At 42.1% G+C, this 25382-nt stretch overlaps 1 protein-coding gene across 3 annotated transcripts in view; it reads left to right on the top strand.

The window, feature by feature from the left end:
- Nucleotides 1-24950, top strand: part of robo4 (roundabout, axon guidance receptor, homolog 4 (Drosophila)) — a 40921-nt gene extending 15971 nt beyond the window's left edge. For 2 of the 3 annotated variants that reach the window (XM_036143484.1, XM_036143486.1), the window contains exons 3-19: nucleotides 3737-3894; nucleotides 4227-4347; nucleotides 4508-4646; nucleotides 6593-6720; nucleotides 7064-7179; nucleotides 7264-7495; nucleotides 7615-7736; nucleotides 13747-13918; nucleotides 14029-14226; nucleotides 14342-14384; nucleotides 15317-15429; nucleotides 16048-16377; nucleotides 16483-16587; nucleotides 16709-16856; nucleotides 17622-17849; nucleotides 17921-18267; nucleotides 23889-24950. In XM_036143484.1, coding sequence (XP_035999377.1) covers nucleotides 3737-3894; nucleotides 4227-4347; nucleotides 4508-4646; nucleotides 6593-6720; nucleotides 7064-7179; nucleotides 7264-7495; nucleotides 7615-7736; nucleotides 13747-13918; nucleotides 14029-14226; nucleotides 14342-14384; nucleotides 15317-15429; nucleotides 16048-16377; nucleotides 16483-16587; nucleotides 16709-16856; nucleotides 17622-17849; nucleotides 17921-18267; nucleotides 23889-24070 — 2882 coding nt within the window. In that variant the 3' untranslated portion in view covers nucleotides 24071-24950. The remainder of the gene's footprint in view (nucleotides 1-3736; nucleotides 3895-4226; nucleotides 4348-4507; nucleotides 4647-6592; nucleotides 6721-7063; nucleotides 7180-7263; nucleotides 7496-7614; nucleotides 7737-13746; nucleotides 13919-14028; nucleotides 14227-14341; nucleotides 14385-15316; nucleotides 15430-16047; nucleotides 16378-16482; nucleotides 16588-16708; nucleotides 16857-17621; nucleotides 17850-17920; nucleotides 18268-23888) is intronic. The other variant, XM_036143485.1, reaches the window with a different exon arrangement.
- The last annotated feature ends 432 nt before the right edge of the window (nucleotides 24951-25382 follow it).

The raw sequence follows: 25382 nt of genomic DNA, 5'->3' as shown, positions 1-25382 counted from the left end.
CAATCAGCACGCAGGCTCAGCCTGGCCCGCCCACTCAGCTCTCACACAAACTTGACACACAAACAGCTGAGAGAGACCGCAGCAGCGAAAAAACATGAACAGGGGAAGTAGCACCGTTTGGCTTTATTTTAATACCGTAATTGAAATCAAGCTGTATGTTTTGTAAAAAGCCGGTTCATTTCAGTGGAAACACAACAAATTTATCTAAGCACGTGAAAAAACATGAAAACGTCGAGCCCCAGAAACGGAGAGAGGAGACGAAACTTCTCTCACTGCCCCGACAGACCCACAGACGTCTCTGACTGAGGCGTTTCAGTCCTCCAGGGAACATCCAGGTAGATCAGTGGATGGATGGATGGATGGATGGATGTTACTGGAGCCCACACATAACATGTAATTAAGACCTTGAAAGAACCCAGTACATATATTAAAAAGTGTTATTTAAGATAAGATAACATTAGCTAATCCTTTTTTTATCCCACGACGGGGAAATTTATAGGATTAAAGCAACAGGCAGGTGCACACAACACAGACAAAATTACATAAGGATTGAAATATATAAGAGGTGTCAGGATGCAGCTTATTGGCTGCATGCTGAGCCTCTCTCCCTCTCTCTTGTTCCTGCGCAGCCTGATCAGTTTCACCTGGCAGGCTGCAATTAACCCTCAACTGCTTCCACCTGTTCCCACTGCTTTATCAGACTCACCTCTTTCTGTTCCCGTCGCCGGTCCATAGCGTTCACTCCCGCTCAGTCCCTGCCAGTTTTTCTTGTCAGCTCCGTTGGTACCCGTCAGCCTGAAGACTCCGTTCACCTGGTCTTGTTACAGTCAGCCCATAGACTTTCCGACAGTTTTGTTTCCTCCAGTATTCAGCTCAGACGTTCAGACCTCCACCGCTCGGCTCAGACGTTCAGACCTCCACCGCTCGGCTCAGACGTTCAGACCTCCACCGCTCGGCTCAGACGTTCAGCCCTCCATTGCACGGCTCGGACGTCCTGTGCTCCACTACTCGGCTCTGAGGTTCTGCTCGCCTCTGCTCGGCTCTGACGTTCTGCTCGCCTCTGCTCGGCTCTGATGCTCTGCTCGCCTCTACTCGGCTCTGATGATCTGCTCGGCTCTGATGCTCTGCTCGGCTCCGATGCTCTGCTCGCCTCTGCTCGGCTCTGATGATTTGCTCGCCACTGCTCGACTCTGACGTTCTGCTCGCCACTGCTCTGCTCGGCTCTGATGCTCTGCGCTCCACGGCTCTGCTCAGATGTCCTGCTCTCCAGTGCTCGGCTCCAGTGTTCCTCCCGGTCAGTCTCTCCACACTCCTCCTGCCAGCCAGCTTCTACACCCTTCACCTCCGTCCGTTGAAAGACTCTGGTCTCATCCTCCATCTTCCAAACTATTCAATAAAACTCACTCATAAGAACTGACTCTGTGTGTGCGTGCTGTGTCCGGGTTCATCCCAGAAAAATATATCATAACAAGAGGTGGATTAGCGAAAAAACACTGAACATTATTATTATTATTATTATTATTATTATTTAATTGTAATAATAAAATAAAAACCACAAAACCCAAAAGGTCAACAGTTTCATGATACATCAAGCTTAGGGACTGGCTAATATACAGCAGGTCAAAAAAGGCCATATTTTGGCTGCAGTGCTGCTGTTCTCTTATGAAGAAAAGATTAACTAGTGCACTAAATTCAATAGATGGGTTGAAAATATCCAGTATAAAATAAGTGCTACAAATGTTACAACACTTTTGTTCATATGGCAGCAGAACATTAAAATAAAAGTGCTCTTTACACTACTTTTGAATTCATTCTTGGAGTTTATAAATACAATGCGATTAATCGCGATTAATCAGGGCAATTAATCGCGATTAAATATTTTAATCGTTGCCCAGCCCTAGCTCCGCTTGATTTGTGCATGTAAATAGCTTTATTGTGATTCCTGCAGGGAGAATTTCAAATTATATGGACACTACAATGGGAAAGTAGGAGAGTAAAAGAAAAACAAGAAGAGAAAAAAAAGAGAAAGAAGAGGTGAAAGAAAGAAGAGATAAAAGGAAGAGAATGATAAAACGTCCTCTGTCTACTCCATCACCTGGAAAGAGACACAAAAAGAACAGCACAACCAACAGACATAAAGCAACAGATACAATCGTGTAACACCTTGATACCATTGCTAAATCATATGTATTATTATTTAAGCTGACATGTGTAATGTGATACCTAAAAAAAAAAGTAAAAGAAAGTAAATAAATAAATTATAGCCTTTCTGTATATAAGTGAACATTTAATACCTGGGACCCAGCACCTGTGGGAGTTTGTGAGAGTGCACTAGTTTAGGTGAAAATTATACAGAAGGAAATAGCTCGATAGTGATTGTGGAGAACCGAAGACCCGCCTTCCCCGAGCACAGAGGCAGGAGTCAGTGGACCCGTAACCCCGGACTCTCAAAGGGGCCCCCAAAGCAGTGCGCCCGAGAGGGGCCTTCACAGGAAATCTGCAACCCCCCCCCCCTCCGAGGAAAGAGGAGAGACGACCCAGAGGAAATCCCCCAGCCACCGCAATGCTGACGCCCCCAAGAGCCGCGGGGACGAGCCCGTGGGCTCCGCCGGCAGCCGGCCGCGCTGAAGTGGTCCTGGCCATGGGCCCTGGGGACCAGAGGCCTCAGGGGCGCCCCGCCCCCGCGGCAGGGGCCCCGGCCGCCCCCCGGGGGGCCAGGCCCCGCGAAGCCACCGCCGGGAATGGGCCGGCGCCCACCCGGGAACCCGCCCCAAACCCGAGGACCGTCAACGCGCCAGAGGGCCAAGGCGCCCGCCAACGCAGCGGAGGAGGGCAGGACGTGGGGGGATGTGGTCCGCACCTAACGGAGACTTGAGATGTTCTTGGGAGAGGGAGCGGACCGGACCTGAACCTGGGGAAAAAAAAAAAAAAACTCATTCACACCATCCCTCCCTTGTGCCCCACTCACCACACACAGACACACAAAAATAAAAAAGGGACGCTGTACACACATTCCCACATAGCATTCACATCCAAAAATGGCAAGTGGGGGGGGGTCACCACAATTCAACAATACGACTGCCTGTGCCCGACCCCCGGCCCCGCCCCCGGACCAGACGCCCCCCGGACCAGGCCCCCCAAAGAGGGGGTCCGACACGACCCGTACGGGCCATCCGACCAGAGCCACCCCTCACCCACTATATACCTAATAAACCCCCTCCCACCCCGACCTTACCCTAGCCACCCCTGCCCCCCATCCCTTCCTGGGGAGAGCAGAGGTGTCAGCCCCAGACCCGGTAAGCCGCTGGCTAGCCGCAGCAGCCCCCCGCCAAGACCCCGGACCCAGTGGCCCGCACCTCCTCCAGGCATCCAGACTCCGTGCCGCGATCGGAGATCGGGGGTGTGCAAAAGACCCCCGATCCTCCCTACGCCTGCTCAGATGTTGTGTTGTTGCATGTTGATCTCAGGTGTGTTTAAAACTGGGAGCACCGAAGGGGGTGCACGGCACAGCCCTTCTTGTCATGATTCTATCAGCAAGCATACCCTGGATCCTGCCTAGATCTGCCTGTGTTTGTCTGCGCCAGGGTTGATCTTTAAATAAACCTTTTAAACACAAACAGGCCAAACGCAGACAGGCCAGAAATTCTGGTACTTTGATCAGAACCAGTTTTATCGACAGACAATGTGGCCAATTTTTCTGTTCCACCTCAGCTCAAATGTACCAATGTTCTTGCAGTTCTGAAAGAGGAGTTCAATGTACAACCCAGTGATGTGGAGGTGGCAGAAGGGGAGGTTGCTGTGTTAAACTGTGATCCACCCATGGGACACCCAGAACCCAATGTCATCTGGAAAAAGGATGGTGTGCCCATCAACAACACTGACCACCACTACACAGTAAGACCTTGGGCTGATTGTCATATAGCCTTTATGTAAACCCAGCTGTTTGATGTTGGTTTGATTATCTTAGCAATAAGAACTATTAAATATACTCTGATATAATAGAGCTGAATAAAAGACATCTACATGATCTTTTCTACCTGAAGTTAATGATCCAATTGTAACTTTTTTTTAGCTAACTTGATTAAAGCCTAAACTAAAAAAACAGATTATAACTATTTAGAAAAACCATCACTGCCTCCATGTACTTAATGCTTGGTGAAAGAATAAAACGCATGTGCTTGTAAAACTAATGGATCTCGATCGCTTGCCTTGTTCCTGTTCTGCAGAAGCTGAGTAGGAAACTGATCATTGAGCCTGTAGAGAAGAACCATTCTGGGTCTTACGTCTGTGTGGCCAGGAACATTATGGGAGAGAGACAGAGCAGGGCAGCTCGGCTCTCCGTGTTGGGTGAGACCAAATTAGAAAAAGCATTTACTGTTGAACCATCATGTTTTGTTTTACTGCATTTTGATATAATTTTAACCTAACAGTGGGAAAATCATTTCTCTCTACAAACAAACCCATGGCATATAGCAATTCACTGAGATTCTTCTTTTATCCACCACAGCTAAACCTGTGTTAGTGCTGAAACCAGAAAATGTGTCTGTGAGGACGGGAGAGTCTGCCCACTTCTACTGCCAAGCTAAAGGTGACCCTACTCCTGCTGTGGTCTGGAGACGAGAGCACGGGCCACTGCCCAACGGCAGGTAGACTTCCACCTCATAATAGATGAGGAACATTCTGTTCCTCATCTACCTTCTTTCATGAATTGTATTTTTTTTCACATTTGGTTAAAATAGCATCAAAGTCTTTGTCATCTATGTCACAATAACAAATAAGGAAAGTTCTGAGAAGTCAGCTCAATGGCCAGAAAAAGATCCAGGCAATCAACAGCAGTGCATTGCCAGTGATCAGATACCCTGCTGGGATACTAAGTTGGCCAAAGGAGTAAATCCAGACCCATGATGTTAAGACACGAAAGCTACTCAACATACATGGTAAATTCTACCCCAAATCCAGTATCCACAAGCTATACACTGAGTACAAAGAAGGAGGCAGAGGCCTAGTGAGCATCAGAGCATTGAAGATGAAATATCCAAGTTCCAAGAATATATCAGGAAGATGGTCCCATATGATGAAGAACTCAGTGAATGTCTCAGACAATGGAAGCTGGAAGAGAAGGAACTGAAGGAACCATTGTGGGAGGAAAAACCCCTGCATTGGATGTACCACCAACAGATAGCTGATGTGGCTGATAAGACTAAATCCTACCAATGGCTAAAGGCTGGACTGAAGGACTGAACTGAAGCACTGATCATGGCAGCACAGGAGCAGGCCCTAAGCACCAGAGCAATAGAGGCCCAGATCTACTATACCAGGCACGATCCCAGGTGCAGACTATGCAAAGAAGCAACAGAAACCATTCAGCACCTCACAACAGGGTATAAGATACTAGCAGGGAAGGAATACATGGAATGCCATAACCAAGTGACTGGTATAGTGTTCAGAGACACCAACTGAAGACCCCCAGGTCCAAATGGGAGTCATCTCCTAAGGTGGTAGAAAATGACAGAGCTAAGATCCTGTAGGACTTCCAGATACAAACAGACAAAATGGTAATGGCCAACCAACCGGACATTGCAATCATTGATAAGCAGCAGAGGACAGTATGATCGATGTGGCCATCTCGAGTGATGGAAACATCAGGAGAAAAGAGCAAGAGAAACTGGAGAAATACCAAGGGCTCAGGGAAAGACTAGAAGGATCCTGGAAGATGAAGACAACAGTAGTGCTCATGGTCATTGGAGCAGTTGGAGCAGTAACCCCCACTTTGGATAAGTGACTCAAATAGATGGAGAAACATCAGACATCTCAGACAAGAGCACAATCTTAGGAACAGCTAAGATCCTAAGAAGAATCCTCAATCTCCCAGATCTCTGGTTCAGGAGTACTAGGGTTGGTGAGAGAGCAGATTTTTTCTTACCGACCGATTTAAAGTGCAAGGTTGTGAATTGTTATTTAAGCAATTTAAAATGTGCAAATCATTATATTTCTGTGCTCTAGCAGTTACATGAAATTTCAAATTGTTCCAACATGTTGCACTTCAAAGCAGCGGTATCGAAAGCCTAGGTCAGGACCACACTGAGGGTTTCACTGACAGTTAATCGGTAGGGAATCCTACAAATAAATCAAACTAAATAACAAAAAGAATACAATCATAAATGCATATTAATGATACCAATCTTAGAAGGAATAGAAGATACGATAAGATTAATCTTAGGATGGATAGAAACATTACAGAAAATATATTTCTGGCTCCTGCACCTTGTGTTGTTACTATACTCATCTTTAATTGACTTAGAAGCAAATACTAGTATTCTTAACTGGTAGTTGGGGTCACAAGTTTCCTCAGAAAAGATTTAGTTTGTCTGAATCTGAAACGTATGAAGGACTATTTTAGAGTACTTGATTTGATTCAAGATTTTTGCACTTACTAAAAGGAACAGGTTAGCCTTTTCATATTAGAAATACAGACATCCCCAAATAGGTGAACAGTGAATTATTCCTGAGCAACATTTTAGCTTCTCAACGTCAAGTACCCGTGCTGACAGAGCTTCGTAAGTTATTTGGGATTGCTAATTTTTTTTTCCAGGTATCTGATAAACCCAGACCAGACTCTGCAGCTCCATTATGTCACGGTGCAGGATGCTGGGAGTTACACCTGCACTGCTGCTAATCATGTAGGTGTTGTCGCTGCTACTGCACAGCTTGAAGTCGAAGGTGAGTCTTATTAATTTATTTTTACTTTGCAACAGCTCAGTATGCCAGACGCATTGACTGGCACATTGACTGGTACTGCTGTCTAATTGTACAGCAGGGAATGTTCCATTATTCACATCTAGTTGATTTAAACTGGTTTAATTGGAACATGGGTTTGACCCAGATTTCCTGTCATATCATAATCTATAAAAGGCATGGCCTGGTAGATGGCCTTTTACAGTCCAAACAATGGACCAACCAAGTGACCATTTCTGCTTCATTCTTAAAAGCTAGATGGTATCTTATCACTGTAGACCTCTAGATGCTAAATTCATTTTAACTGATGAAACATTTGCTTTTGCAGAAGCTCCCAACACTGAGCAGAAAGACTTGCACAGAGAGCTGTCAGCCTTACGAGTGGCTCTGGAGAACGTCACCATCATTGTGTCTGGGTCCAACGTATCCCTGGTACAGTGGAAGGTATGAGAAGGCTGTTCCAGAGCTTTTTGGATAGAAGGGACACAGGTGAAATGTTTGATCTGTTTGTTGTTTTCTGTAAACCAGCTTCAGTCCTTCCCGGCTCAGCCGCATTACCTTGACGGCTTTGAGGTTCTCTATCGCTCCCTGTTGCCTGTCAGCTCAGACTGGGCAGCAAAGAAGGTTTCACCGCCAAGCTTCCAGGCTCAGGTCGGTCCCCTGAAGAGGGGCTACAAGTATGAGTTCAAGGTTCGTCCTTTTGGTAGCAACCTGTATGGAAGGGAGAGCAACACGCGTCATCTCAGAGTGCCTGAGAGAGGTGAGGAGAGGTTGGCTTCACAAGCAGTGACCTGTTGAATGTTTAAATACATGTTTTCCTCCACTTTAATCCACCAACTAAACATACTCAGGAGAAAAATGTAATCCCTTTTCATCCAGCGCCTAGTGCCCCCCCACAGGCTGTGTCCATCGCGGTGAACCACGAGCAGAATAACAGCATCCATTTGAGCTGGGAGCCTCCTCCTCGTGATAGCCACAATGGTGTCATACAGGGCTACCAGGTAACCACAGTGAGGCAGCACTGCAGAGAAAACCCTGTTTGTCTCCTCCTCATCTGTTAACACTAACCAGGTGTTTATTACAAAAGCTAACTTTGCATTCACCTTTTTATTAAAGTATGAGGCCTATTCTGTTTTTTCCACATTTCATTTATTTCTCCCTCATGTACGACGATATCTTCTTTCTCCTTTCCTTATGTCTGTTGTTGCTTTGTTGTAATACTTTCCTCTTTCGTTCTTTCATTTGTTCTTTTTCTTTCTATTTTTCTGTTGCATGCACAAGTGTGAATGTCTGCTGCATGTTTGGAGAGGAGAATGAATGAAAGGTTTGGTAAAGGTTTGAACTTCACTTTTTAAAGAGGTGATTCACTTTTTTGCACTTCAACATAATTTTCATTCACTGGTGTTTCTTTACTAATTTTTACAGCAGCACCTAGCTTTTAGCTGGTTGCAATGGCTGGAAGAAATGACAGGTCTAAAGGCTTTGGGAGCCTTTCCCATTGAAATGGTATTAAAATACCATTTGGTGTGGAGTTTTGGGTTGAGGGGCGTAGTTTGGCCATGGGAGAAGTTGTTGGATGTAAATGTGTGCATGCAGTGACTAGGATGAATGCGGTGGTTATGTTTTTGGACTCTATTGACAAGGTCAATAACGAAGTTGAAAGGGGTATTGTTTTGAGAAATACCCAAACTACTGTTTTACCCCTAATAAACCCCATGAAGAGGATCATCTTGTCTAGTCTGCCCCCCTTTATCAGTGTTGATGTGTTGTGGAAGGAATTGTCACATCATGGTGAGATCGTGTCAGCCAATGAAAATTCTCCTGTCTGGTTGCAAATCAGCAAAGTTGAAAAGATGCTCCTTCTAAATTCTTCTTCAGTTTAGAGAATAAAAATGGACAAAATTGTGTCATTCACTGCATCCTATCTGAAGATGGAAAAGAGTGGACAGAACCCACTGAATTGCGAAAGAGAGCAACTATTTTCAAAGTTGTATGTCAGTGAGTAGAGAGAAGACTGTGATGACAGAAGAGCTTTTTAATAAATTGCCAAAGGTTTCAGACCAAGATAATCAGAATCAGAAATACTTTAATAATCCCAGAGGGAAATGCTGTTTTGGCGCATGCTCTAACCTTGCAAGAAGGTACTGTTGAGCAAGGAAAATGCTAAAGCTCCAGAAATAGATGGCTTGCCTATGAAATTGTTTAAATCATGTTAATTGATCAATGACCGTGTATCTAGGGCAAAGTTACCCCTTAGCTGTCATTCTTCTTACGAAGAAGGGGGATATTTGTGAAATAAAGAATTGGAGACCTGTCAGATTGGAATATCTGGCTACAAGATCTTCTCAAAGTTTCTGGCGTACAGAGAGATAGGTGATTGATCAAGTTATACATGTTACACAGTTGTTTTGTATCCCTGGCAGATCAATAAGAGACATCAAATCTTTAATTAGAGATTATTATCTCTAATTCATTGGATATAAATATTGGTCTGATTTCTATAGACCAAGAAAAGGCATCTGACTGCGTTAAGCACCAATTTCTTTGGAACAGTATGAAAGCTTTTGGTTTCTCCTCTGGTTTCATTAGTATGATAAAAACCCTCTGTTGTTACATTGAAAAGTGTATTGAAGGTTAATGGATGTTTAAGTTCTACTTTTACTGTAAAGAGGAGTATTCAACAAGATTTTGTAATGTCAGGTATGTTGTATTCCCTAAATTTTGAACCTTTGTTACGCCAAATTAGAAAAATTTTATTTAATTGTAAAATGAAATGGAATTTCTTTAGTTTAAAGTTTTTGTTGCAGCATCTGGCGCTGTTTTACAGGGATTGGCATTAGCTGAGAAACCATTCCTGTCATTGAGAGATTTATTGGGTCAAATGAGTGTTATGAGACTGAACAGATTATGAGTAGCTTTTCTTTAAATGGTGAAAACTTGCCAGTGTAACCGTTGGCTTGGCCTTCCACTTGGGTCACAGTGTTAAGTGTTTCCCTATTTACCCTCATCGGAGTGAGAACTCTATCGACTTGGCAAGATTGCAATGGTTTTCAATTAGTTGCTTTTGGATGTAAGAGTGAAAAACTCAGTTATTGGCAATCTATCCGAAGGCAAGTGTTTATGTTTTTAAATTCCCCGTCACAGATGCTTCAAGTTCCCTTCAGAGGGAAACACGAAGAAGGCCAGCATGTGCTTTATGCAGGTACTGGTAGCATGAAATTATTAAAATGTTGGGCTCAAGCAATCGAGGTGTATGCATATATCAACTGAGGAGAGGCTCCACCTGACAGCTGCACCCACTGAGGCCCCATCCACACAAAGACAGGTTTGGCTGTATCCGACTAGCTTTTGGGCAGATAGGAGGTCCCATCCATCCCTGCTCTTCTTCCTTTGTCTTCCTTCTTTACGTCTACGGCAGCATTACCACGGCACTCACTGGCATGGCATAAGTATTACAACAACTATTATGGCTGATGTTGGGGAGGGGGCTTTGTCTGACAGCTGATCTTGATCCTGGAGATGGTTTAAGGGCTTCTAGTGGGAACCAAAAAACTGAGCTGTCCATTGATCTTAATGATAACAGAAAAGTTACTTCATAAGGCAGGAAGGACATTTCTCATGCACTGTTGGATGTAGCTCCTAATACAGAGGTTTCTCTTTCAGAGCCTACTGCTGCAACATGTAACTGATTCAGATTGCACTTCTATTACAGATTCACAATCATACACATGGGATCTCTGCACACAATAAAGTAATCTTAATAAGACGAAGCAAATGCTTCTGCCAGGTTGTACAAAATTATAAAACAGAACTACTTTTAATTGTTCCCATAATAACAGCCAACTTCACAATGGATAGGACAGGACTGTATTTATGCTGTAGGTTTTACTGATCACCACTTTTATATTGTCATGCTTAAATGGTACATGGCCTGTACTTGTACAGTGCTTTATCAAGTTTGACGATCCCAAAGTGTTGGGGTCGTGAAAATTAAGAATTTAGAAACTAAGGAACTATGTACAGTACACACAACAGAAAAGGATAAGTTAGAGAACAAAAGTTCATCGTGAAGGATATGGCATTAGATCAAATTAGCTTAACTAATTTAGCACAACCTGGGGAATGTGTTTCCACCCATTCACAATGCAACTCTGAGTTATATAAAACATCATTTAAGGAAATAAGGAAAAAACATTTCAAAGAATGTTTTGCTAAGTAGAAATCAGTAACCTTTAGGACACTTGATTTCTTTTAAAGCTATAGTTGGTAATCCTGTTTTGTTTGTTGTTGTACTGGGTAAAATTGTCTTTCCATCCTGAAAGTAGTTAATACATTATGTATTCACAAAAAGGAAGTTAAAAAATAGTTCTCTGTGGGAGCTGCATGCTTGTAAAAACTATTACCAATCTTTGTCATTCAGTCTGAAGGGCATGGGCTTGTCGAAGTTTTGTTTCTGCTTACATTCCCCTCTGTCCCTAAAGTTCCAGGGGAATCATTTTGAACATGACTGAGAGTCGCAGTTTATGAGAAGAAAGAACTCAGTTAAAAGAAATACCGCCTTTGAAGAGCGGAAGAGCAAGGTAAGACGGTCTAGCACATGCGCAGTTATTCAAAAAGGGACTTGGGCAAACTAACGGAAAAATCACAGACTCTAGCTATAATGTAATTATTTCTCCAGGAAATAATTAAGACTTGAATTGGTAACTTAGTAAGCTAGAGAGTACTGTAAGTGGACGATCCACCGAAAAAGATGTGTCGCAGCACTTCCTAGCTAGAGTTTACCTTAACTTAAGGATACACAAAGCACCATTAAATCAACATTAATGTTCCCTATTAATGCTGTAATAACACTCGTAGCACTATAGAATGATGGCAGAGCAAAACGAAAACATGTTTAAAACTAACCGTAGTTATGTTTAACTAGGGTATTAGCAGATAGTGATCCTGGAGGCCAATAGAGCTATGCTAGCAGACATTCTGCGCTAATTTAAAAAGCCATTTAAGCTCTATTTGGTCGTAATGAGCGGACTGGACAACACAAACATTAATGTCCCATCAGTGTATAAAACCCTTATGGAAATAGAGTTTGTTATAACTAAATCACACCCAAACACATGAGCAAAGCTTTGTTTCAAGAACGCTAGCGGAAGCTATGCCTGTTAGCTCGGTCAAGCTTTAAAACATAGTGAAAATACATTATGTAAACCTTTTTAAATGATTCATCCTCTATCACTCCCCCTATAATTTCTCTCTGCCAAACCTCTGTGTTTGTCTGGTCGTGGCGACGAGGCGTCCAGGTGCAGTGAATTACTCCAGGGTGAAACTGGTTCTCCAGGCAGGGGCGAGGAACCGTGTGACTCAGGGGGGAAAAGGTTATCATGAACCTTTATGTGAACCGGGCTCCAGCGGTCTGCACCCAGGCTGTGATCACTGGGACCTCCACATGGCCTCCCTGGCGTAGCTGCTTCTGGTGAGGGCCTGTACTCAGCGTGTAAAGGAAGGGGTTGATTTGTGGCCTTCCCAGGGTTGTTGTCCTTGGGCTCCCTGCCAGGGCCTCCGCACAGCTTGCAGCGGGAGCAATTTTCAGATCAGCTGCAAAAGCTGAGGGAAAGTTACAAGCAGTCTGTTTCATGGCGGTCGGCTGTTTAAGTTTTAATGTTGGTTTCACAGAAAACAGACTTTACTTAGCCTGGCCGGCACTGCAAATGTTTGTGGGTTGTCCGAACTCCAGTCGGACCCTCTGCAGAGGAAGATGAGAGGCTCCCCTATGCTGCTTAAAGCAGCGGGTGAAAGAGACAGATTGCAGCATGGTTAGGGGCTTTATACAATCCCCCCCCCCCCCCCGCCTAAAAGGGGGAGATTATTTATGTAGCACTGTTCAGTAACAAGACGATTCAAAGTGCTGTATATGAACAGAACAACATTACAAAGGGAAATATTACATATGAGGCTGGAATAACAAAGGAATAACTTAAGTAAATCCTTGACTAGTTATTTGGTTTGAATGGAACAAGCTTCATCACTAACATTCAATTAAATCACTTAATATTTTCAATTCATACATTAACAAACACACAGAAAGCATAACATCACAGTACTTAATTGTTTCTATAAATAATAAATAAATTAGGTAAATCATTGGGGTTTCAGATCTAAAGTGATTCTGTCCCACTTTTCTAAAGCAGCAACTGGAATAACTTGTTTTGTTTCATTGTAATAAGAATAAGCTAAGTAAATCCTTGACTAGACTTCTTTAGTTTCACAGAAAAAGCCTTCAGCTGATCCAAAATTCTGCAGATGAAACAAGATCATATTTCTCCTATTTTAGCTTCCCTTTGTTGGCTTCCTATTAAATCAAGAATAGAATTTAAAATTATCCTTCTCAAATATAAAGCCCTAATAATCAAGCTCCATCATATATGTTCTCAACAGAGCACTGAAGGTCTACTAGAGTCAGGTTCCTAGAGTCTCTAAAAGTAGAATGGGAGGCAGATCCTTTAGCTATCAGGCTCCTCTCCTGTGGAACCAACTCCCAGTTTTGGTCCGTGAGGCAGACACCCCGTCCCGAGTGCCTTAAGATGACATATTGTGAATTGTTGCTGTATAAATTAACTGAATTAAAATGAACTGAATTAATCATCAGTTATTTAACCTTTAAGTTCTCTGTCAGCATATTCTAGATGTAGTGAAGAACATATGTAGATTGACATTCTAATCTGAAACATTTTGAAGCAGGTGTTTCAGAAAAAGGGAAATAGTAAACCAACAGGTAATATCAATGTAAAATGTAATATGATTTTCTTACATATAAAAAGATTAGAGTTAAACAAAACTCCCTACAATGATAATTTTGAGTGTCAGACAAACATCATAGGTCATTTATGATAAACAATAAATTTAAAAATATATTGCCCTGGAGTTTTAAGTAGTATTCATTATAAATCATTTCATTAGCTGTTTCAAGAGCATCAGCTTTTCTTCCTGTAATTAAGCTGCAAGCTGTTCGTTTAGGTGTGGTGTGTGGAGTCGGATGAGCAGCAGTATCAGAACTGGACGGTGGACAGCAGCCGACACAGCCTGGATATCTCCACGCTGAAACCAGACAGTCAGTACTGGATCACCATGGCAGCAGTGAACGGTGCTGGAGTGGGCGCGCTCAGTGTCCCTCATGCATTTGCAATCAGTGAGAACTATTTGCCTTTTCATCTTGTTTCTGTATGATGACATAGCAGGCATGGTATTCCCTGTTTGTTCGCACTGTTTTACCACCTAACACTGTCTGTTTCTGCTCAGACCCAGAGTCAGGAAGCCCCACAGACTCAGACAGCCACAAACAGGATGCGTCTCCTCTGCTGGTCCTGCTCCAGGACCCAGTCCTGATTGGCAGCATCGGTGCCCTCTTGTGGTGTCTTCTGATGATTGCAGCTGTTTTCCTGTTCAAACGCCACAGCAGCACAGGTCACCTGTTACCTCGCCGTGGCAAGAGTACAGGTGTGTATTAAAAAATGTTGACTGTGAACATCTGCAAGAATATGGTGTGTGTCTAAAACCTGTCTAAAGACAAAGACATCTCTTATTCATTTAGTTTCAATTATTATTTCCTCAGGTCTGCACAAACTGGCCAGTGAAGATCTCATCATCAAACACAGGTGAGGTGAAACTGAAACGGCATCATGTAAATTTGATATTTTTACATGAAAACAACCAGAGAAGAAGAAATTCCATTTTTTGTTGAAATATTTTATTACCATTTAGAAAATTATAAAACATGGTGAATAAAGGAAATAAAAACAACCCATTTGAATACACAGACATACACAAACAAAAAAACTGAAATAAATAATAAATACAAGTAAATACAGCCCAGTGATTTTCACCAAATGATGTACTATTATACATAATTTGGTCCAGCAAAGGCTTCCAATCATTTTTAAGCTCCTGTGCTTTCCCCTCTACAATAGAGGTTAGTTTTTCCAATAAAGCAAAGGATGACCTTTCCTTTACCCACACATTTGTTAATGGTGAGTCCATTTATCTCCACATTAGAGCAATAACTCTTTCTTTGCCTGTAAAAATCCTAAATCAGTTAATACCGAGGGAGTACGGCTCTTCAGCTAGATACCCAGCAGGCCGAGTGTTGGATCACCTGTACTCCAACCAAGTCTGAAGTAGTGTTTACTACCAGCTTCCTGTAGCTCTGAACTTTGGATTGCTTCATATGAAGTGCAACAATGTTCCTTTACATTCAGAGCATTCAAAACAAGTATGTGGAATGTCAGGAGACCACTGATTGCGAGACCCCTTCCGTTTCATTCTGAAACCTCTCATTCATTCTTCTCAGCCTTTTACTACAAAGATACTTATTTTAGATATAGTTATGATGAAAGTTTTCTGTTAACATCACTTATTTGAAATGCCATAATCTTTCTATTGTTTTCTTAATTCCCTTAAAGCCTTTACTTCTGATGTTGGGTTGTATTAAAACAACAGAAAAAAAAATTATATATATATATATATATATATATATATATATATATATATATATATACACACACAAATATTAGACTTTTCTGTTCTACAGGATGGCGGCTCCAGATTCTCCATGGATCTCTGGAAGCTGGAGACCTCCCTTCAACCAGAAATATCAGGACTTATGGGCCCAGGGTCACACACATCCTGGGATCAGAAGCACCAGTAAGTTAAATGACACAGAGATGAAGCAGTTTATTTACATATATATATATATATATATATATATATATATATATATATATATATATATATACAGTGACTAAATCTGCAGCATTGTATGTGGGGCAGGTCAGATGATAGGAGGAGTGTTAAATACTTGAAGGAATTACTTTGCTGTTTAAGTACCAAAGAACATTTTTTTAGATGCAGCAGAGTGATCGCACTAACGAAGCAATAAGCAAAATTTCTATATTTTAGATATAAATAAATAAAAATCATGATGTGAAGAACTACTGGTAATACTGTATTTTTCAGACTATAAGGCACACTTAAAATCCTTAAATTTTCTCTCCATCCTATGTCTTGCTCTTTCTGATCACAAATTCCTGGTCCACTAAGTCGGTTAAGGACTTCCCTCACTAAGCCTGAATCAAATGGGTTTACAGCTAAATGGCTGTCATCATAAACACCTTCTAGGATTTAATGTCGCTGTCATTTATTACTATCCTGGGAGTAGTGACAACAAAACGAGGATTTCCCCACTGTACATTTGTCCTGGTACTTCTAAAGTTCATTGGCTTTAATATAATGAATAGAACAGAAACATTTGTGTTCCTCAAGGTCTCCCAGTCTCATCCAGACCGGACGGTAGGATCCTGGACTCCGCTGTCCCCATTGTGACCGACAGCTGTGGAGTCTATGGCACTTTTTATGTGGACCTACAGGGCAGTGGCTTGAAGACCTTCAACAGTCCTGGACGCTGTCCTAAAATGCCTCATGGCGTGTCTCATCAGCAAGGAGGTGAGATGATCCAGATCTTCCCTCAACCCAACTCCAAGTCCTCCCCCCTGGGCAGCCAGGAAGCTCTGCCGTGGAAACAGGCCATACGGCCGCAGCCAAAGATGGGCGTGCTGAGGGAATCATGGGAAAAGAGAAACTATGGAAAGCAAGGTGAGTGAGAACTGGGAATGTGATGATAACATTGCTTTAAGGTTTATTATGCATTTGGTCTCAGTCCTTTTTCTGGTCATTTGATATTGAACCATCTCTTTTCAGAGCTGCATGCAGTCAACAGCTTTCCTGTACTTTCATCCAGAAACCAGGCCTGTCCCTCCAGTTTCTGCCAACAGAGACTCAGTCATGTACCAGCAGGACGACATGGTACACAGATGTGTTTTGTTTCTGTCCACTCTGCATGTTTTACTGAAGAATAAAAGTGAAGCAGTGCCATCTATGACTTCATACTTGTCAGCACGAGACTGACGTCCTTCTACTTGTTCAGGTGGAGCTCCAGAGGGTGTCAGAGTTGCTGCTGGTTCTCGTTTACTGCATTATTCTGCCTCTCTGCACTTACTGGACCTGCTGCCCCCTCCCCCACTGAATGCCCCAGATGAGCCCGCAGAGAGAAACACCCTGTCCTCAGATGAAGGGTAAACCACATGACTAACTTAGGCTACCAGTTAGATTGTCTTACCAGTTTGTTACTCTTTTCTAAGCTTTTTTCTTTGCTGGTTTTTCAGTTATAGTCTATTTTCATTTGCATGTCTTGCAAAAGTTTAGCAGATGATTTTTGTAATGAACAAGTCAGGATCTGCTCACCATCCTATGTGTCTGTGGACAGACCTGCGCTGCACACCGTGCTGAGATGCTCCAGCTGGCATGCACTGGCAGTCACTAGTCGTGGAGGTTTCTGTTGTTGAAAGCAAACCACTAAATTCAATAAGCTGCAGAACAACATTTTTCTATGTTATGGTCCCTTTACCTACTACCGTAACATAGAATCTAAGGAGCCAAATTATGGACAAGATATAAATGAACAGCGCAGAAATGTGCTAATATCAGCACAAGCACCACAATATTGTCACTAGAGTTAATAAATGTGGTGAATCAAATGGGTTTTCAGCTAGATGGCTGTCATCAAAAACACCTTCTAGGATTTAATGTCGCTGTCAAGGAAAATAAATACTGTAGCTTTGTTATGCCCCTTTTCCATGGACTCCACTTGCCACGTTGTGAGAGCTTTTTCCAAATAAAAAGAAGAGTATGGCAGAGCTGCAAACCTACTAAGATATGTCTGAGCACTGACAGCCTGGCTAAAGGCTGAATACATACAGCACTATGCCAAAAGCCTTTGCTCTCTTACAGATTTCTTCCATTTGTGTGAGAATTAACTTATTATTTTGAACTGTGCTCAGTTCCAGTGACTCCACAAAGCTTACTGAGGACATGGGCTCCATCTCATCAGTAAGTCCTCCAGCAGGTTATCCTGGACAAGCCGGACTGAACGAATGCAGCTGTGCCCCCTGCAGCCACCTGGCCAGAGCATCATATTCCACTTTAATGGAAAAGGATCAGAGCCTTTCTCTGACATCACAAGAAGCCACGGAGTACCTGGAGCTCAGTCCTAAAGCTGAGAGCTACAGGTACAGATGTTTTATAGCTCATTCTCCCCTGATGCTCAGTCTGTCTCTAAAGGTTGGTGTTCCTGTGTCAGCAGTGTCCTGCCAGAGCGCCGTCCTTCTCTGCCCCACAACTTCACCTCCACCCTGGGCAGCGTCTGTGGGCCCGTTTGCTCCGCTGAGTTGGAGGATGCTGCTGCAGAACCTCAGCCTTTACCTGGCAGGCTGCGTCATTCTCGCCTTCAGAGCTCACCGTCCTCCTGCTACAGTGACTGGGATAGCTCCCTGTGGAACACCTGGAGTTCAGCTATGAACAGCAACCTGGACAGCAACCGCACCAGCCTCATCAGCTCAGTGGACAGCTGCTACACCAACGACAGCGCTACGTTGGCTCACCTGCTGGCTGGGGCCACAGAGTCCATGAGTGGAGCCTCTTTGACAGGTGGGAGGGGGAGGGGCTTACAGGGCAGCAGGTGGCGCATCTCCATAGAAACAAATATATACATTTAACATTTATATATTACCATTGTAACAGTCCACAAAAATCAGGATTTGGTAGATATTTTGGTTTTTGAAGTCATGGCTTGGTATGTTTTTGGTACTCAAGAAATACAAATGAAGAAATATATGAATTTTTTCAACCCACTGACAGCTGGGGACCCCAGCAGGGATAAACGTGTAGGACAATGAATGGATGGATTCTTTCATCCTTAAACAGCAGTAAATAAAAAAGGCTTTTTAATGTCAGAAATTAATTTGTTTTAATTAGTTTCTAAAACCGAAAGAAATAAGTTGTTATTTTTCAGTGAACAAAGAAGTGCAAGCAGGCCCAGCCAGTGCCCAGGTAGCTTAAACAGCACTATAACAACCTGTTACTGTTTAGAAATATTTCAATAACACTCGGCCCAAATTTTTGAATAAAACATATTTAATCCCTTTGGAGTTGTACTGAGGTAACAACATCATGCACAACCTTTGGAAAGGTCCTCTCATCATCAGAGATTCTCTTACTCTCATACAGAGTGTGGGCTGAGTGGATGCTACAGGGAGCCGTTTTGATGTTAGCTGATTTTTCTCCAGTATTTCTGATGTTTGCGTTCAGCTTGACGTTTCAGGTGAATAATTCAGTTAGGTGGAGAGCGAGCAACAGACCTTAATGCTGTTGTAAGATGTTGACATAAAGGTGTGGTGTGGTTCACCTTTTTCTCTCCACTGTAGCCGCATTAAAAAACAAACAGTAGAGTTTAGTGATAGCTGGCAGTCTGTGTTCACTTTTGATGTCAGTTCTTAAAGTTGCCCTATAGAACATTACCTTCACACTTAGTTCTGCACATAAAGATTTTACATATGTTCAGGTATAAAACAACATTTTAGTCACAGTTTGTACCAGATATTTCCCGTACAAATGACTCCGTCCGTTCTCTCATAATGAAAACTAGAGATAAGCAGGTTTTATCACACCATAAGAAGGGTAAAACTGGAACAGGCTGTCTGGTCTGGATGAAAAGCTCTGATTTCTCTCTTAACTTTGGTCTTTTTAGGGACAATCAGGACAGTTTTTAATTACACATGGGTCCTGCCGCCACTGGCAAAGATCAGCATACGATGGCAAATATAGATGTGAATAAATGTAACAAAATATGCGACGGATTACAAAATAGATAAAAAAAAAAAACAAATTAGTTAGAGCCCTTAATTTATTGATTGATTTTTTTTTTCATTTATCCCAGCTACCGTCTCCTTTTGCACCTAACTGATCAATCTCAGGCCATTCTCAGACTTTAGCAATGGACACCCTGCGCATTGTTCACTCAAAATATAGTGAGTTTATCCAGTTTATTCAAACAGCTGATTATGAAACACCAGAAGCTTTTGTTCAACCCAAAGCAATGCAGCTGCTTCCTAAATCCATCAGGAGAGAATGTATTATTTCATCAAGGGACTGCACCATAGTGCAATTCATATCAAACCCTATATCAATTCAATGCTGTTTATATATATATATATATATATATATATATATATATATATATATATATATATATATATATATATATATATATATATATATATATAAGCAACTCACACAAATATTAGAATGGGAGGCAGATCCTTTAGCCATCAGGCTCCTCTCCTGTGGAACCAACTCCCAGTTTTGGTCCGTGAGGCAGACACCCCGTCTACTTTTAAGACTAATCTTAAAACTTTCCTTTTTGACAAAACTTATAGTTAGAGTGGCTCATGTTACCCTGAGCTATCTCTATAGTTATGCTGTGATAGGCTTAGGCTGCTGGAGGACATCAGGGTCTATTTTTGTCACTCTGCTGAGTTCTCCTACTGTTCTCTAATCTGCATTGTTATTTCAACTTTTAACTTTTTGTTCTCTGTACTTTTTTTCTTCATAGTAGGTACACCTAGTCTAACGTTCTGTTATGGTCATCTGCCATTGCCAAAAAACATAGAAAAGGATTCCTTGATCAATGAATGCTTTTTTGCTTTTTTGTGTCTGTCTTCTGTCTCTCTAATCCCCAGTGGGTCGTGGCAGATGGTCGTTCTTATTGAGTCTGGTTCTGCTGGAGGTTCTCCTCCCTGTTAAAGGGGAGTTTTACTCTCCACTGTCGCCTCATGCATGCTCAGTATGAGGGATTGCTGCAAAGCCATCAACAATGCAGACGACTGTCCACTGTGGCTCTACGCTCTTTCAGGAGGAGTGAATGCTGCTTGGAGAGACTTGATGCAACCTGCTGGGTTTCCTTAGAGAGGAAACTTTTTCACCAACCTGTCTGTATGATTTGATTTTAATTTGACTTTGTAAAGTGCCTTGAGATGACGTGTTGTGAATTAGTGCTATATAAATAAAATGTAATTGAATTAAATATATAGTAAAGAGTATTTTAATACGTGCAAACGTTTTGAAGATCAGGCCCTTAGAGTGATCTATCCATCCTTTTTTTAACACACCTATCCCTTTTGGGTTCGTTGTGCTGGTGCTATCTCCAGCTGTCAATGGGCGAGAAGCGGGATACACCCTGGACAGGTCGGCAGTCTATGGCAGGTCTAGAGTGATATCATTTCAATATATCACTCTAATGATATATATGCACTTTACTGGAAACTTACTGCATATTTGTTTACATTTGTTTTACATTTCAACTGCCTACTGTTCACTGCTGCACTTTATCCGGAAGTCAATTGAAACTTATCCTGTAACTGACTGCAATTTATTACTGCATTTTTATCCTGTACTGTAAATTCACTACAAGGTATCCTGTAGAGTTACTGCAATTTTTCTGAGCTGTATGGAAACAAAATTTCATTTTATTATTTCATTTATTTCATTTCATTTATTTCAGAATATTAAGATGATAGACAGCAGCAAAAAAACGGTACCTCTTGAAATATATTAATCCATAAATGATAAGACAGCCAGTCTGATCAGCTTCTCCTGACAGAGAGTTTTTGTGGAGTATTTGCGCTCCATCATCCCGGCTCCTCCTGAACAGGACACGCCTTTCCCGACACGTCCTTCTGCAGATCTCAGCTAAAAAGTAGGAAAAACTCAGGGTTAGCCCAAACAACTCTGCTCAGTAGCAGGGTTGTTTCACTCACTAATTTGTCGTCATAATTTGACTCTGGGTCAAGGCTTCTGAGCTTTCTGAAATGGAAAAGGCCAGGTATGCAGGGATTTACCCCAGGAGTTGGAAAAGTGGTGAGAGAGTTCACTGAATATATAAAGCTACAACTATTATCAGTAATGATAATAGTTGTAATATTATCTGAATGTCACTTGTTTCTGACACAAGCTGGTGAAATACTTTTTCTCTATATGCTTATTATTTACACAGGTTACTGTTATAGTTTTACATGGGTTTATTCTGCTAAAACTGTTAAAGTGATCATACTGTATAAAAACACAGATGTTATATTTATACCACATCTCTCAGCTGTAATTAGGCTCAGGGAGAAGAAGTCTGTGTGCTGTCGTGGATTACTTCTGTAGATTCTGGCATCCATCCCTGTTCTTCCTGCAGGTTTCTGCCACTTTGGCACACTATTATTAGTTGTTTGGCTGTTAAAAACCAAACCATTTTACGCCCCAAGAATCATTTAACTTTAAAATCTGGCTACAATTCATTTCCATAACTCATCAACATGGCAAGACTAAATGTTTCCCCACAAATGGTTGTCAGGAAAGTGACATAGACCAAGAACAGCCGTATTAAAACTGCAAAGATTGTACAGCTCTTCTGTTTCAACGTTGAAGACGTGTGATGTGCTTTATTGCTTCTTTGTAGAAAATGGTGTCTAAACATGAAGTTTGTAGCACCTCCTGTCCTTTTATGTCCGGTCATAAAAAGACAAAGTTTGGCATCAGCTGGCTCAGCAGGAGCTTCCACACCTCAGTGATCAGCCAGCAGCATTTTCAAACCTCTGCTGTCAGATCAGAGTTTCCGTGCAGCCTGAGGACTGTTCACGGCTCCTGGACTGATTCTGTGTGGAAGTGGAGAGCTAATTTTCTGAAGTAAAGCAAAGGTTTTAATGACAAATTCACATCTTCACATCAACTAAAACTGGACACGTTAGGTACAACCCAAGTATTCATTCTCTAATAGACATACTTTTATTCTAATTTTAATTGTACATTAAATAGAACTACACATATCACTGAAAAGCAGACCTTTGGGTCCCCAAATCTACATTTACTCCATTTGTTAAACTTGGTCAAGGGTGGATCCATCCATCCATTTTCTGACCCGCTTATTTCCTCATGGGGTCGCGGGGGTTGCTGGTGCCTATCTCCAGCGTTCACTGGGCGAGAGACAGGGTGGATTCAATTCAATTCATTTCAATTCAATTTTATTTATATAGCGCCAATTCATGAAACATGTCATCTCAAGGCACTTTACAAAGTCAAATTCAATCAGTTTACACAGAATGGGTCAGATTATACAGATTGGTCAAAAATGTCCTATATAAGGAAACCAGTTGATTGCATCAAAGTCCCGACAAGCAGCATTCACTCCTGGAAAGTCCTGGTATAGGCAAATAAACTATAAATAATAACGCAAACTTTATTTTTTGTCTTTGTTTGGTGAGGTTTGCTTTTACGTTGTTGTTATTGTTGCATGCTCTAATTAAGCTGAGTGATAAGATAGTTGTGTTAGATGGGTTATTTTAACAATTTTAAGCACAGAGTTACACCCTCAAACTAAGGTTGAAGTTTTTACTTAAGTAATTCCAGGTAGCATTATGAAATATTAGGTTCTTCCCCTGTCCATGTAGTAAATTTCACTCAGGGAGTTACATCATGTTTCTGCAAATAAATAAATACTTTACGCCTAACTGAAGGAGGTAGAACCAGAGCTTCCAGCTTGAAGTCCAAGATGCAATCTATATGTTTCTCCACTAGATGGCGCCATTCAACTGCAGCTCTGCCTGTTAACAGAAAGCAGCACTTTGCTCCAGCTGCCTCCACAGACAATTGTTTCCATGATTTTCATACTTTCCACTTTAAAAACAATGTAAAGAAGAGGAGTCATTTCTGTAGCTATTTACTGAAACATGTGCACATGCTGAATAATGAGCATGTAATCGATATTTTATAGATGGTTGTTCACATTCCTGCTGCTTGAGGAGCGATGAATTCTCTCTGATACCCACTCCCTGTTACTTGGGATCTTTCAGCAAACTGAAGTCCCAGATGGGTCAACCTGACTCCGGCTGTCACCTCATCCATCACATTGCTCGCTCCCCACAGACGTTAGCTCCTCTGTCAAACTCTCACCTTTGGCTCTTTTTTCCCTGGACTGCTCTTCTCACAAACAAAAGATGAAAACCACCTGAACTACCTTAACCTCAATTAACACAAGGCTTTTCAGCCATTGCAGGTTCATTAGATTTTTTCTGTCTTTGAATTACATCAGTGTTTTCTGACTCAGGGTGCAGGCCTTTTAATAGCCCAGAAGTGGCTGTCCAGCTTTTCTTTTTATGACACAATAGAAAGTCTGGGCCATTACCCACAGCTGGTGCTGTTCATGAAGTATTGTCTTGTTCTGTGTTCAGACTTCTCCCCGCCGGCCTCCCCTCTCAGCGCCTTGTACCCATCGTTCCGTCCAGACGGTGATGCCTTCAGGGAGCTGGAGTCCGTTCCTGCGTGGGACTGGAGCGTGGCCTGGATGGAGGAGATGGACGCCCAGTACAGAGCCCACTATCCCATCAGAAGTACAAAACCCTTCAACACCTAAAGGCTCTGCAGCGCCCGTAACAACACGAGGAAGCGCTGCACCAGATCAGACTCTTTCCTTCAGGAGAACACACAGCAGACTGACCCAACGTTGCAGTCTGAGCATTTTTCCAGCCTGGTTCTGAAGCCTAATTTGAGGCAATTCCCCGACACTTCCACAGGAGGTGCACATTTTATGCTGTTTGTAATAGTTTTCCTACTTTACCTCAGGGCACTTCAGCTACTACTTTGAATCTTTGAAATGACTTTCATGGAGCTGTTGGAGTTTTTTACTTGAATCATTTCCCTGAAAAAGAGCATAATGACATGTTTCCCTTGGGAAAGTCCAGAAAGACGTGATGGACACAGGCTGAGAGATAGTGAGACAGCAGCCTTTGAACAAAAAAATGTCATTCTTGTTTTTATGTATTTCTTGCAGGGTTTCATTAAGATTGTGGTTTGAGACGATTAGAGTCTTTTGGTTTTGTTTAGATTAAATGCTTTACATCCAACTTATTCTGCAAAGGTTAATGAATTTTAAACATGATCCAAATCAGTTTCTCTCCTATTCTCCTCAGCACTTCTCTCTTTCAAACCTTTATGTAAACACTGATTGGAGTCATTAAATTTATTAAAGTGAATGTCAGGTAAACATCTGAAAGTTCTGTAGCTATACAGAGCAGCAACACAACATGCTACATATTATCAGCATCACTCTCATTCACTAACCAATGGCATTCTGGACACTGTCATGCTGCTCTTTGCTTCAGATCAGGGCTTTAAGAGATTCACCAGCATGCAGTATCGACACTTCTAAATTTTACCCCCCAGGCTTCTACCTTCATGCCTGCCCCCTTTCAACATGTCCACAGTTTACACCTTGCAGCCTATTTGTTGATTTTTTTAAAAATTGCCTCATAGGAAACCAATTGCCTTGGTGCACAACACACAAAATCTTTTCCACTTACAGCACTGCTTCACAGGAGCATCAGCTGTAATATACTGCCCCCAATGGCTCAACTCTGTAAATAGAGTTTATAACTATTTTATTCAGACAAAGTGTGGCCTAAAAAATCTAATATATATTTGACTGAACACATGCAGCCACAGTCCTGCTCCTGCTCACAGTGTTTACACATGGGGCGTTTGGCTGCAGCGCTAGTCTGATGTTAGCATGTTTACGCTTTGTTTTGATCTGACTCTTTGATAACTGGGGTTGTAACGTATTTCACTGCTCTTCCAGTTAATTGCATATGGACAGAAACAGTTGTTCTGCTCCATGCCATTGGCTGACTGATATCTAAGATCCACCAGGTGCAGCTCCCTCTACTACA

Source organism: Fundulus heteroclitus, chromosome 11 (assembly GCF_011125445.2).
Source record: "Fundulus heteroclitus isolate FHET01 chromosome 11, MU-UCD_Fhet_4.1, whole genome shotgun sequence".
NCBI classification, from domain to species: Eukaryota; Metazoa; Chordata; class Actinopteri; order Cyprinodontiformes; family Fundulidae; genus Fundulus; species Fundulus heteroclitus.
Note: the sequence above shows the minus strand (reverse complement) of the source record. Positions and strands in the feature narration are given on the sequence as shown.